This window comes from Rattus norvegicus, chromosome X, assembly GCF_021556685.1.
Source record: "Rattus norvegicus strain SHRSP/BbbUtx chromosome X, alternate assembly SHRSP_T2T, whole genome shotgun sequence".
Taxonomy (NCBI): domain Eukaryota; kingdom Metazoa; phylum Chordata; class Mammalia; order Rodentia; family Muridae; genus Rattus; species Rattus norvegicus.
Genome location: NC_141554.1, coordinates 113885619 through 113900695, shown reverse-complemented (window position 1 = coordinate 113900695; position 15077 = coordinate 113885619). Strand labels below are relative to the sequence as shown.

Here is a 15077-nt window from a genome sequence, read left to right as displayed (position 1 = left end):
TAAAAATCTAGACATCTGAATTTTGTCACGCACACTGACAAATACAACACCAGCTTTCACTGATAGAGCTTCTAAGCCAGGGCAGGAAAAATGCCAAGAGGCTTAAAATACTGCAAGTTTTCAGGGGTCCCCTTGTGGCTTAATAAGAAGGACATGGATAAGGCTGTTGGTCTGTTTGCTGGGGCAGTCTCTCAGCTAGCCCATCTATCTCAACCCGACTTCTCTGCCATTGCATCAACTCATGTGGCTCTAACTGGGCTCTACCTCCATAACCAGCTACTGGACTGCTTCCATACTCTGACTCTGTGTCCTGCATGGTACTTCTGCCCCAGCTCTACCTCCAAACCAATAAGCAGCAGGAAAAAGCATTGCCCATCTCTGTACTGTCTTTTGGCATCAAGGGCTACAACATCCTTATTTTAAGGATATTTAATGTTTTCCAGTTTTTTACTGTAGTCACAGAGAATCATATACAGGCATACACACAATATATATTCTTTTTAAGTCAAGAGTTTACTTTTATAAATATTCTATGTAAATTTACAGAGAATATATATTCTTTGCTTCCTAGAGCATATCTCTTATACAGATAGCTTCATTATGTTGGCCAAATTATTTATACCCTATATTAATATACTCAGTGTGCTAAGGGTCTGTCAACTGACTCCCTGAAGCTTATCAATTTTAATATATAATTGAAGGTTATTCATTAGTTGTGTAAAGGTTCATGACTTTAATCACTGTATCATTATTTATTAATATCTGTGTTAGTAAGGCATTTTTCATTAAATTTTCTTTCACTTGACATTAGAATTAAATAGCTTACTTTTTCCTATGAATCATTTAATTAGTAATTTTTGCACCTTATTTTCAAGTTTCCTCTGCTTCAGGTAGACATATTCTGAATACTATACAAGTATTTTATCTCAATTTTACATTAGTATCATCTAGCTGGTGTTTTATCTTTTAACGTTTCTTGGGGTTAATGATTTACTTTTCAGTATCTTCTGTGTCATCTTATATTTATTTTTCTATACATCAAGGTTTATCCTTCTTGTTGCTTAATTTTAGCTTCTATTATATAGATTGATCTATTTTTCCTCTAATTGGAGTTAAATTGTACATTTTATTTCTATTCTTCTTAATAACCATACTTATAAATTTTGATCTGTGTATTTAAGTCTATGTTTTCCTCCTTTTCTCCCTCTCTCCTTCTTTTCCTCCCCCTCCCCCCCCCCCGATGTACAAGTATCACTCTCCGTGCTATATTTCAAGATGGACTCTCTCACTGAAGCTGGAACGTAACAATTAGTCAAGAATCCTCTTGTCTTACTTGTATGGGATTGAAGGCATGTATCACTGTCCCTAGGTTTTTACATCAGGGATTCAAACCTACGTCCTCATTTTTGTGTGGCAAACATTTGATCCACTGAACCACTGCTAAAGCCCTTAAATTTGTATTTTTCTAAAAGCCTATAGTGAGTAATATTTGTGTTCTCACATACTAATAAGTACAACCCAGCAACTGTACCTACCACTGACTGACTCCTTATCCCCTCGGTATCTGCCCATACCCTGTAAAGAATATTCACACACACAGTCTTGGTTTGTGACTTAAACATATTTTTACGAACTAAGAGTTAATATAGGTTATTAAAATCTTTCTTAGTCACTGATTCTTTTATCCTACCTTCCACCCATATTTTATCCTGAATTTGTCCCCTTACTGTCAGAGTAAACTCCTTAGTAATGACTTCAAAGAAGGTCTGGAGGGGGTAAACCTTTTACATATTCTATCTTCACACCAGGATGGCAGTTTAGGAAAATATAGGATCCAAAATTCATAGCTATTTGTCCTTATTACTGTGAAAATATGCTCCATTATTCCCCTACAAACTCTTACTGTTCCGAAGGCAATGTGCCTCTTTCCCTACTTAGGTAGGTTTTTCAAAAGGTTTTTTTTTTCTTTTTATTGGTTTGGTTGGATTTTGCTTTCTTTTGTTTCTTTGTTTAATTTAATTCCTAAATTCTGAAATTTCCATGACGTGAGTCTATTAGTCTTATAGTTATGTGGCTTTATAATGTTGTTATTACTGTACTCTTGGTTAGTGCTTAACAATCTTTTTTACGGAGGATGATGTGTGTGTGTGTGTGTGTGTGTGTGTGTGTGTGTGTGTGTGTGCGCGTGCGCGCGAGTGCACAAACATACTTTAAGCAGGTGGAAAGTCACAGACATTTCTTGTTTTCAAATGCTGCTTCTTGTCCCACTTTTTGTACTTCAACTTGCACACGTGATAGTTTGGGGAAATACAATTTATCCCCTATGCATTATAGTTTTCTTTTATACTCCTCAACTCCTGAACTCTTATTATACCCTGGGAAAATGCCTCATGTTTATTTTCAAGGCAAAGGAAATATTTAGATCAATGATTTGAGAGAAGGAATAAAAAGCACATATTTAGACCATATGAAACTCACACTTATTAGCTTTTTCTACAAGGTGTCACTTTCCTCATCATGATTGCTTTTCCTTGAAGGGAAAAGGAACTATAATTCTTTAATTTGCAGCCAAATTGTACATGTATGGTATACATTGAGTCTTTTTTTTTTTTTTTTGGAGCTGGGGACCGAACCCAGGGCCTTGCACTTGCTAGGCAAGCGCTCTACCACTGAGCTAAATCCCCAACCAACATTGAGTCTTCTAAGGGAATGATATAAAAGTCAGTGGTGAGCCTTAAAGTTTTATCACAGTGCAGATTTCTAATTCATTGATTCTGGAATTCTAAGTGAATGGTGATGGTTAACAATGTTATATAAAGAATGTAGAAATGTAAGGGATTTGTTAGGTCAGTATCCTGTCTCCTGAAAACATGAAAAGTGTAATGATACAATATATTTTCAATAGAAGGTAAAAGTGATATTTACGGTACTTAAGTCAGCTTTTAAAAGTACAAGTGAAGAATCTATTGTGAAACACAATACAGGTTTGGCATAATCGGTGTTCTAGAAAGTCCTCATTTGCATAGGGGAGCTATCTACGTGTGTAAGGTGCTTTTGGGAAAGCATAAAGATCTGAGGTCAGATCCATAGAAACTACTTAAGAGCCTGGGAAGGTGATAATGGTAATAGAACTTCAACTCTGGTGGGGTAGACAAAACTTGGGGGCTAACTGGCCAGCAAGCATAGCCTTACTGAGCAAGCACAGACTAGAGGTAAAAGGCGCAGAAATACTTCTCAGTGACAGCTTATGGCCTCCACAGGTGCTCACATGGGTGAGTTCAGCCACACCCAGACATACATCATACACAAATGTACCAGATGTGAAGCCTAGAATATTCATGTCATTCACTGCCATGCCCAGTCAAACCAATATGATAAAATTGTCTGTATGGCGTGGCTAGGATACTGTACGCACAGAGATACAAACATAATCTCTTTTACCTGGAGGTCCAGGAAAGCCAGGTGGACCTTGTATGCCAGGAAATCCTCGCTCTCCTTTTTCTCCAGGCAAACCAGGTTGCCCAATATTTCCTTTTGCTCCAATAGTCACACCAGTTCCAGGTGTAGGAATTACCTTTATATGTAAAAAGAAATTCAGGAATTTAATGAAGAAGATGCTTGGTCTTCTAAATGTAATTAAGCAGCTACATGCAATTATAATGCCTTATTTTCACACAGTTCTTAGATATAAAGTCATTAAAACAGTCATATAAATTGAGTCTCCTTAAGACTGTTCCATAGAGGAAGTCGCCTCCACCCCTTAGAAAACGTGCAATGTCAGCAGTATTGAGCCCAGGGCTTAGAAAGCTAGAAGTGTGTTTTGTTGTCATTTCTCATATTATTCACAATATTCCAGTCAACCGAAGCCTTAAAACTCTTTCCAAAACCACCACAATTTCTGTCCTCGTCTCACACATTAAGCTGGTTTCCTCAAATCAACTTTTCTATGTAAGCTACCTGTCCTAAAGACACTACTTGCCTACATACTTACTGGAACCCTAAACTCGGTCAAATCACTTCCTTCAGTATCGTTCTTATTTCTTTCCCTATCATTTCTAGCAATGAATCCTTTTCGCTCAAGTCTATCTGGTTAGAACCACTTCAAACAACATACACATTTTCACTAGTGCCCTTTATATATGCCTCACTCACACATCACTTGCTCTTCCCTGGAAATTCTCCATTTCTTTCACGAATACTTATCTTCTACATCCTCTCATGACTTATTTATGTTCTAAAGAATTTCATAAAATAAAGAATTTTAAGTTGACCTGGCATACAAATGAACACCTGCTAGGCAACTATGATATTTCACTCTACCTACGTCCAATAAACATAAAAATATTAATAAACAGGAAGAGACCTCAGGGGTTGGAGATTTAGCAAGCGCAAGGCCCTGGGTTCGGTCCCCAGCTCCAGAAAAAAAAAGAGACCTCAAAGTTTTAAGATACAAAATGAGGGTAATGGTCCCAAGGGGAAAGTGTGCCGCACTCTTAAAAGTTCCATTTCTGCTCCCGATTTTATTCTCTCATTTTCTAAAGGGATTATTTTCTGGAGAACTGATTTTGAACTGGACACTCAAATGAAAATGGATAAAAATTATCTACTATCTATTAAGCATGGCCTCATTAGGTTTAGTAGAACTCTATGTATTCCTATCTGAGATTCATTAGGGTATGAAGAACTAAAATGTCAGGAGTATAGAATACATTTTACAGTACTCACTGCTATGGATCCAGTGCCGTCTTAAGTCTAGAGCATCATCAAATTTCAACCCAAAAGACTGGTTAAACCTTTACAGTGATATTTTTTAATTCTTGATACACTTGGGATTATACATGACTTAAATTCCACAATCAATGTAAATACGATGGACAACGTATACTATTCGCTCCTACCCGTTATAGCAATTTCGTACTTGTTATCTAGAGCCCCAGAAAGCACACACTCAGGAAGGGAGAGAAGTGTGAATCAGACAATTACAAATTGAGAAAACCTATCAGGACTAAAACCATATTTACCTTGACCACTATAGGGGAAACCACCAATTCCTGGTTTCCCCAGAATTCTTGCCCTGAATCCTTTGTAAACAGCAGTTGCACCACCTGCTGGTTACTTAGGAAAGCAGTTGACAATCGTGATGCAAAACAATGATGTATAATTTGGGACTTTAACTATGAAAAAGTAACCAGAGGCCAAACAGTATAACAACCTCAGGCTTAATATGGATGATTAAACAAAACAAAACAAACAAACAAACAAAGCTCTAGTGGCTTCTCAGCCAGTAGAAGTTGATAATGACTTGGATTTTTATGTTCTATGAGGAATTGGTAGGGAATGTATAGCTTGTGTACAAAAATGATGACACAATGTTAAATTTGAGAAATGAATTCTTAAGAGAAAGACTTACAAATCCAGGTGGTCCAGGTGGGCCAGTATCACCCTTTTGGCCCTGTTCAAGGCAATGGTATGATACATAATTAGTAAGAATGACATGACAGTATGGTTTCCCTCAAGTAACAACTGAGCTTTATAAAGACTCATTCATAAAATAATCAAATGCAAAGTATAACATGCGTCAATGAAACTCTTTCTTGAGCCTGCAAAGACCTTTGATTTTGCCTTGGATATTACTGGTTATATAAGCTGAAGACACTGGACAGATTCCTAACAGCAACATGCCTTGTCATAAAGGAAGAAGACAATATTCAATTGTTATTTTACAGGCCAAGACTTAAGAATAGATTTCTTTACACACTTCCCATTGTAGGAAAATTACTCTGCATCATAATTTACTAATCGAGAAACAATCTCATTTAAGTATATGATCTCATCCCTTTACTCCAATTAAGTCTTTTAGTCTAAACTAAAACTTGGATCTAGTTGAGAGAGAAACCCTCAGTAAAATATGTGACTCTGGATAATTCAAGTTTGCTTTAATTTTTTTTCAGTTTTGTTTTGATACAAAGCAGTTAGAGAACAGAGGACTTGGGGGACTGAATACTTTGTGATGTGCTAAAAATAGGGTGACTGTGTTTCACAAATGCTTTCAGCGGCACTTTTAAAATAGGTTACTAAATAAATGACCTCAGTCAGGATGCATCAGTCCAATGGGAAAACTACAACGAATTAGCCACAGATTAACAAACAATGATTACATGCAGAATAGAAAATGTTTAGAGGAGAAATTCTAATTTTACAACTCTAAACTTTTCAAGAGGACCTCACTGGAACAGTGACCAATCGTCCTCCTAAAGGACTTGCTGATTCGTGCTTGCAGCAAAGGCACTGACATTCTAATGTCAGTGCAATCCCATGCATTTTCTCGGTCTGCACTGTGATTTAAAGCAAAGCAAGAAAATTTAAAGGCCAAAGCATAAAAGGAAAAAATGGCACTGCTATGGTAATAAGAATGAAACCAGACACATCACAGTGCAGAGATCCTTACCTTTTCACCATGCCTTCCTGGTTCACCAGGGTAACCAGGATCACCAGGCAAACCCTTTAAAACAGAGGACAGGGTAATATCAGTAAACATGACAAAGTTAGGAAGATGCCAAAAATCATGTCCTCCAACACAAGTAGTCCATCAATAGAAGAGAAGATACAGTCCATGAAAATACAATTATCTGACTGTTTTACAAAGATGCCAAGAAACAACATTTTAAAAAGGGAAGCTTTAAAGGAAAAGGAAAATATTTTCAACAAGTGGCTCTGGAAAACCTGGATATCAATATTCAGAAGAACGAAATTAGATTCCTCTCTCTCCCATTTTTCAAAACCCACCTCCAAATAGATCAGTTATTTTAATATACAATTTAACATTCTAAACCTGCTAAAGCAGAAGAAAAACATAGCCTTCAACACATAGGCATAGGCAAAAACATTCTGAATAGCACAGAAAATAAGATGTGGTACTTAGAATGATAATGCCCTTCCTCATCCCCATAGGCTTTGGAATTTGACCACTTGGTGCCCAATTCCTGGTGCTGTTTGTGGGGGCCTAGGAGAAAGTATGGCACTAAGGGGGAAGTCTGAGGACTCACCCCCTTGCACCATTCCTAGTTTGTTCTTTCTACTTCCTGCTTTCTGTTCAAGAAGTGAACTTTCCATTGCTGTTCCAGCTGCTATGCCTGCTGCTTCTCTGCCCCGAAAGACCACAATCCCTGTGGAACCAGAAGTCCAAGCAAGCTTTTCCTTCCTAAGTTGCCTCGGTCATGGTCTTTTGGCATAGAAATTGAAAAGTAACTGCGAAAATCACCACGTGGGATTTAATGAAATTAAAACGCTTATGAATAGCAAAGAAAATTCATTCAACTGAAGAGGCGGTCCATAAAATGGGATGCAATCTTGGCCTGCTATACATAATCTGGCTTAGGGCTGGTGTTAAGAAAACCCAAAGGGGGATGGGGGAGGTGGGGGAGGTGGGAGAGGTGGGGGAGGTGGGGGAAATCTTCAGGAAGAGACTGAGACGTGGGCTACGGGAGATACCCAAGAATCAATGGGGGTATTCCTTAACTGTGACTCACAGCACTGGGAATAGGAGCCTGGGGAGGCTGCCTTCTAAGCAATAGAGAACCAAGCCAGCCACACAACTTTCAACCGAAAACTTAGCCTATCTACAAGAAATGCAGACTATAAGTGACAGCTGTGGCCCAGCTACAAATCACTCACTTAGACCACTCACTCTAAGGCTCAAGGAATATTATGGATGAGGGGGCAGGAATTATGTTAAGAGTCAAGGATGGAAGGGCTTACTGAATGCCATTCTCTTTCTTTTTATTGGATATTTTCTTTATTTACATTTCAAATGTTATCCCCTTTCCCGATTTCTCCTCTGGAAACCCCCTATCCCATCCTCCCTCTCCCTGCTTCTATGCGGGTACTCCCCCACCCACCCACTCACTCCTGCCTCCCTGCCTATACACGGGCATCGAGCGTTCCCAGGACCAAGGACCTCTCCTCCCATAGATGTCCTACAAGGCCATCCTCTGCTACATATGCAGCTGGACCCATGAGTTCCTCCATGTGTAGTCTTTGGTTGGTGGTTTAGTCCCTGGGAGCTCTGGGGGTGTCTGGTTGGTTGATATTTTTGTTCTTCTTATGGGGTTGCAAACCCCTTCAGCTCCTTCAGTCCTTTCTCTAACCCCTACATTGGGGACCCCTTGCTCAATCCAGTGGTTGACTGGGAGCATCCACCTCTGCATTTGTCATGCTCTGGAGACAGCTATATCAGGCTCCTGTCAGCAAGCACTTCTTGGCATCATCAATATTGTCTGAGTTTGGTGACTGTATATGGGAAGGATCCCCAGGTGGGGCGGCCTCTGCATGGCTTTTCCTTCAGTCTCTGCTCTACACGTTGTCTCCATATTTCCTCCTGTGAGTACTACTCAGCTATTAAAATAATTAAAAACAATGACTTCATGATATTCTTAGGCAAATGGATGGAATTAGAAAAGATTATCCTGAGTGAGATAACCCAATCACAAAAGAACACACATGGTATGCACTCACTGATAAGCGGATATTAGTCCCAAAGCATGGAATACCCCAGATACAATTCACAGATCATATGTAGCTCAAGAAGAAGTAAGACCAAAATGTGGATGCTTCAGTCCTTCTTAGAAGGGAGAACAAAATACTCAAGGGAGAAAATATGGAAAGAAAGTGTGGAGCAGAGACTGAAGGAATTGCCGTCCAGAAACTGCCATGCAGAGGGATCCATCCCATATACAGACACCAAACCCAGACAATATTGCTGATGCCAAGAAGTGCTTGCTCACAGGAGCCTGATATAGCTGTCTCCTAAGAAGCTCTGCCAGAGCATGACAAATACAGAAGCTCTTGTAGCCAACCATTGGAGGAGTTAGAGAAAGGATTGAAGAAGCTGAAGGGCCTTGTAACCCCATAAGAACAACCATACCAACAAACCAGAGCTCCCAGGGACTAAATCACCATCCAAAGAGAACACATGGACAGACCCATGGCTTCAGCTGCATATGTAGCAGAGGATGTCCTTGTTGGCATCAATGGGAGAAGCCCTTGGTCCCACCAAGGCTGGATTCCCCAGTATAGGGGAATGTCAGGGCAGGAAGGTGGGAAGAGGTGGGTGGTTGGGGAGGGGGAATGCTCACATAGAATAAGGGGGAGGGGATGTGATAGTTGGTTTATGGACTAGAAACAAGGAAAGGGGATAACATTTGAAATGTAAATAAATTTTAAAATGTCCAATAAAAAAAGAGTATGAATCACTATCTTGAACCCATCAGTCTCCAACATATAGCTCCACACTCATTGTTACCAGTGGCCTAGATTAATCTTTCTGAGCCATAAAACTAGATGAATATACATGAACATGAGAGAGAGATTTGTGTGGATGTAGGGAAGTAGTAGGTTAGAGTGGTCAGTATGAAAGAGGTGCGTATATGAAATGGTAAATAACAGGGAGGGAGAGGAGACAAGGACCACTGAATCAACGATCATGATGACAACTAAGAGGAGGAGGAGGAGAAGGAAGAGGAGGAGGAGGAGGAGGAGGAGGAGGAGGAGGAGGAGGAGGACAACAATGAGAAGGAGGATATTATAATGTGAGCAGCCAGTCTCTTCTTCTTTCATCATGCTTTCCCTGACTACTGAATGTCTTCCTCACCATGTTGGACTGTATCGTTCTGTAGTCAAATAAACCCTTTTTGTGCTTAAGGTGCTTTAGTCAGTGTGTGCCATTATAGCAACTAAAAGGATTCTAAGACTATAATTAAAGCACACTTCATTATATCTGCCTTAAAGCTAGAGACATTCCAAATTTATATTCAGAATGGTGATGATAAATTCTGTTCATCTAAACCATTTCCATACTGTGCGTGCTCTGCTTTTCTACCACCACCTACAAATAGTGTAAATAGTACCAATGATTTTTGGTAAAGGAAAGAACCATTGCTACTCACTGGGATTCCTGGTTGACCAGTCTCTCCATCTTTGCCTGGTTTACCCTGTAGGATACAAAGCAATGATGGAGCAAGAACAAAAATTTGTTAGTTTGGAAATAGGAAATGAAAGACTATAACAACTATTAGTCTTGCCTTGAACTATATAAATAGACTTTTAAAGTGCTCTTTCTAAACTAATCCATTTTTTTTGTTTCTTTGGCTTTTTGAGACAGGGTTTCTCCATAGAGCCCTGGTTGTTCTGAAATTCACTCTGTAGATCAGGCTAGCCTTGAACTCATAGATTTCATCCTGCCTCTGCCTCCTAGGTTCTAGGATCAAAGCAGTGCACCACAACTGCTTGGCTGAATAGACATTTTAAGTGACAGGTATTACTATGTTATACCTGCAGGGATATTTTCAGGCAATGCTATTAGGAATGAGAAAGAAATCTTGCACATGAGCATAGTTGGACTTTTTATAAGCACCACTGACGATCATAATACTTACTCTTTTGCCTGGCTCTCCGGGCTCACCCTTTTCACCTTTCACACCACCAGGAGGACCCTGCGCAAAACAGTATTCACATTGGCTCATGAGAGGTTGTGTAGCAATGTCAGTTCACAATAAATGATGCTAAAGAGTTTTAGAATACTTACGGGAGGACCAGGTATTCCCGGAGGTCCAGGAGGCCCTCTATCACCGGGAACTCCCTATGCAGGTATGGGAAAAATGAAGGCACATTAATACTAGAATATGCATTCTTCCTATCCTAGAGATAAACATGGTAAAGAATATGTATTTTAAGTTCATCTATTATTAACAGCAGAATGATATACTGACAAGCTTATGTTTAAAAAATTTAATTGTCCAAAGTCCTTGTTATTTAAAAATATACCCTCATTTAAGAGTACACATCTACATATAGTGCCTTTTATAAGATCAAAGTCTTTGTTTTAGATTTTTCATATTTTTAAAAAAATTTATTAAAGGAGGTATAATTGACAAAAATGAGCATATTAAAAATGTACAAGGTAATCTCTCAACATATCTACATTTTGTGAAATGATTACCCCAATCAAGCTAATTAACCTATCCATAAAACAGTCTTTATCCAGTTCCTTCCCAAGGGCTCACCTGATCGCCTTTCTGAAAATCTAGGTCAATTGGTCTTTTCTGTTCACTGATCTGCCCAGGTGGACCAGGTGGACCCTGAAGACCTTGTTCACCCTATTTACACAACAAAGATACAGTGATACTTCATAGTTTACTGCAAGCAATAGTAGATAAACTATGTCTATCGTAAGAAATGGGAAGGAAAACGAATAGTACAGTTGAGTGTGAAAGGAGAGGCACTAAGACTGGATGACCAACTTTTGATTACTCACTTTTTCGCCTTTGGGTCCCTGGAAATTTAAGCCCATATTCCCCTGAGGAGAGAAGTTTCAGTTTTAAGTCTCATTAACAATCAGAAAAACTAATCCACAGGAAATAAATGATGTGAAGAGAAAGAACATTACCTTTGGTCCCGGTGGGCCTGGTGGGCCAGGAGGGCCCTTAGAAGACATAGAAAGGAGAAAATAGATTTTAGTAAGATGTTTCTTTAAAACTTTGTTTTATATGACTACTGAAAGGGACCTTCAAACTATTTCTAATTCTGAGGATATAGCTCAGAGAGAAAGCAGCCACGTACTAAACAATCCTGTTACTTACATCTTGATTGTATTTTTGTTAGAGGCATATAGTTCAATTGATTAAAACAACCTAGCCAAATGTAGAAACTTCTGGTGACAGGGCGAGAATTGACAGGAGCAGAAGTTAGGATCAATATGAGAGGGTAGATAGCACAAGTACCAAAACCAAAGAAGTTAACTTCAATGAACATGTTTTTATCACAATTATGCGAACCAATGGAGTTGATTTTTAAAAAGCACATACATGCTCAATTTTAAACCAGCTTTGTTGTATGCAACTGTGTTTGTGTTTCTGATCATGGCTCACAGCATGAAAAATTGAGTAGGCTTCTCTTGGTTACCCTCCTTAACTATTTGTTGACACCCAATTGTTGAACCCTCACACTTTGGCTGCAGGCTACAGAGAAGCCAATATCAAACACACAAGGAAATTTTCTCCTTAGTGGCCAGATTTTCACGGTGCCAGACTGTACAACATCAAATGCTGGGAGAGAAAGCACATCAATGTGTTGAGCATTGCTGGGTCCTGCATACTGCAATTCCTCCCTACCAGACAAGATGTGCCCACTAATGCAATAGTGGTATGACTGTTATTGGGAACTAATCCTTTTCTGATTGACATTCTGGAGGAATGTGAAACCTCATATTACAACCCTGGTCAAAAGCCCATTACTCGGGAGGTCTTGGACATCATGATAGAAACTTACTGTTATTTTGCTAAATGGTCATGCTGTCTATATGCCTTCTACATATTTATTTTTATACCTGTTCTGACTTGGTTAGAAACGCCCCTTTTTGTAATAGGGCATAGTCAATGGGAGATATGCATAACTAGTCAAAGTGTTGAGAATAAGAGACTGAGTGTTCAGCTCTATACTGAACTCTCCCTCCCAAGGCTCAGAAGGAAAGAAAGTAGAAAGACTATAAGATCTTAGAGATGAGAAGTAGTGCTGTAAACAGTTGCCTTCTAAACATGACATGACTATTGTACTCTTGATCTCACCGAAACTAGGGTGACCTACAGAAGACTGTCACAAAATCATGCCAGCAAAACTCTTAGCACAGATATGGAAGATGACCTCCAGGTCCTTCTTCTCACTGAGACGCTATCAGCAGTCATCAGTTACTAGGGAAGGGGAAGTCACCCTTTATTGAGGATGTGGCCACTTTTAGGATCGCCATGCTCCAGTGGCGATCTATTTTCAAATAGACAGTAATAACTGGACTTGATGGGTTACTTTTAAAAACATGAAGCTGAGAAGGGAAATGTTGACAGACATATGGAAAATTAGAGGTGAGCAACAGGGGATAAAAACAATCATATTTTATTGAGTAGATGTATGAAATTCTTAAGAATAAAGACCATAATTTTTAAGTATTAAATAGGCATTTGCCTGCCTATGTATAGTGCTTTTAAACAGCATTCTCTGCTTGTTTACATATCATACATCAGTGTCGTTTCTAAGACTTTGCTTCCTCTATCAAATCTGGGTTAATTGAAGGAATATACAGAAGTGTGTAGTGAATCAGTTAATAAGATTACAAGGGTTAAAGCAATTCAGGGTTTAATAACAGACCCAGAAAACATCAATATTGTAACAGCAGAATTATGAAAAAGTGCCATGGCCTACAGTCCCCTGATAGCAGGATGTTTACAATTAAATCAAACTAATAGGGACAGGGAAAGGTTAAGCCTTTCCTAAGGAGTTTTAGTAGACTCTTCTGGAATGTAGCATATATAATTACCCCTATTTAAGAGTAAGAACTTATTGTGCATTATCCATACAAGCATAATGAAAATATGAAAATTGTCACTGAATACATAATATCTGAGACACGGAAAGGCATATGAAAAATTGCTTTGACAGGAAAACAATTTTATTGTCGTTTAAACAGGATGGCAGTAAAGGCCTAACTCCAATCACAACTACAATGAAATTTAAGTATTACAATAATATTTATCATTTTTATATTTCTGCACTGGACAGAGCAGGGCCTCTTATGTGCTAAGCAAGCACTCTACCACTGAGTTATATGACCAGCTCCCATTTCATGTATTTACTTTTATGTGTGTATTTTTTTCACCTGTATGAAACTATAGGGACTTTGCTTGCTTAAAATGGACTCTTTGCCATAATAGAGCCATTGATAAATAACAAAATTAAAGCCATGAATATTGAAATTAAGTTAACTTTCAAGTTATATAATCAGTAATCATATCTGTGAATCAGATAGCAAAGGGGAAAATATAATTACAGAAACTTACCATTAAACCTGGTGGTCCTGGAGGACCACTTGGCCCTGATACACCCTTGGGACCAGGTGGACCCTGTTATAAATGGAGTAAAGAAAAAGATGAAAAACAAAACCCCTAAACCCAACCCTTTACCTCATCATATAAAGAAATAAATGCATGCAATTATTTTCATAAGTCTATATCCATGAAATACTTTCAGAACTTAAAAATTTTACAAATAGAAGGGCTTAGTAGCTTTTAGGGTAGCTCAATAAGAGAGATTGGGTACAGCTTTCAGCAGCTGTATGTTCTGCAGTGATAGACAAAAATGCGATAAATACATAATGAAAAATGAAAAAAATGAACTACAGCAAAACAATATGAATGAAGCCAAGGAGAGCAGATGCACCACAGAAAATTACATGCCCATCACCTATTATAAAGGAAAACTGATACAGTTGAGAGAATAAAGCAACTTTCAACAGTTTGTTCAGGCTGCTAGTTATATATAGAGGCAATCTAGAAGGATGTGGCTTTCTGGTAACATCAATATTGATTCAAAATTATTTGTAACATTCTGTCAGGTTTGGAAGTGTTCATAGGTGTTCATTTTGTGTTGTACCAGCATATATTCTGTACATAGTATGTTATACTTTTATCTTAAATATTCATAATAAATTATATGAACAATCGAGGATAAGATTGAATGAACTCAAAAGAGTATGACTAGTAATGTCAGGTAAAGAATAAAAAATGAGAAAAATAAAAAAAAAGAATCCCCAACTTTGTATCTTGGTGATCAAATAGCAAAACCTCCTGATTTGTATTTTTGGTAAAGGGATTGATTCTCATAAACTGTAATGGACTTCCTCATCTATAAATACTCAAAAGCCATTACTGTCTCTGTATATTATCTATAAACTAACACAATCTTTTTGTAAGATTACATTTGATGTTTACCATGCATAAATTGCATTCCTTCAACCTTCAAAGTATGCTCAGATGTCATGTATAATTGATACTGTTATAAATGGCATTTTTAATATCTTAAAAGAGAGATCAATGATTTTCATTGTAAAAAACATTTATAGTGGACTCTACTGCTCCCTATATAGCATAAGAATAATGTAGGAAGTCATTTTTGATGCAAATCTCTGTTGCCACATACACAAATACCCACAGACACCGGATACGTAGATAAAATAAAGCAAATATGCCTTGTGG

The 15077-nt window shown here is 38.3% G+C and overlaps 1 protein-coding gene across 4 annotated transcripts in view; it reads right to left on the bottom strand.

Moving 5' to 3' along the window:
- Col4a5 (collagen type IV alpha 5 chain) overlaps positions 1–15077 on the bottom strand; it is a 197757-nt gene that overhangs the window by 74074 nt on the left and 108606 nt on the right. For all 4 annotated transcript variants that reach the window (XM_087600278.1, XM_087600280.1, NM_001426996.1 and 1 more), the window contains 10 exon segments: positions 13884–13946; positions 11444–11479; positions 11312–11353; positions 11061–11153; positions 10583–10636; positions 10434–10490; positions 9945–9989; positions 6449–6502; positions 5411–5452; positions 3442–3574 (listed from right to left, as the gene is read on the bottom strand). In XM_087600278.1, the coding sequence (XP_087456404.1) occupies positions 3442–3574; positions 5411–5452; positions 6449–6502; positions 9945–9989; positions 10434–10490; positions 10583–10636; positions 11061–11153; positions 11312–11353; positions 11444–11479; positions 13884–13946 (619 nt within the window).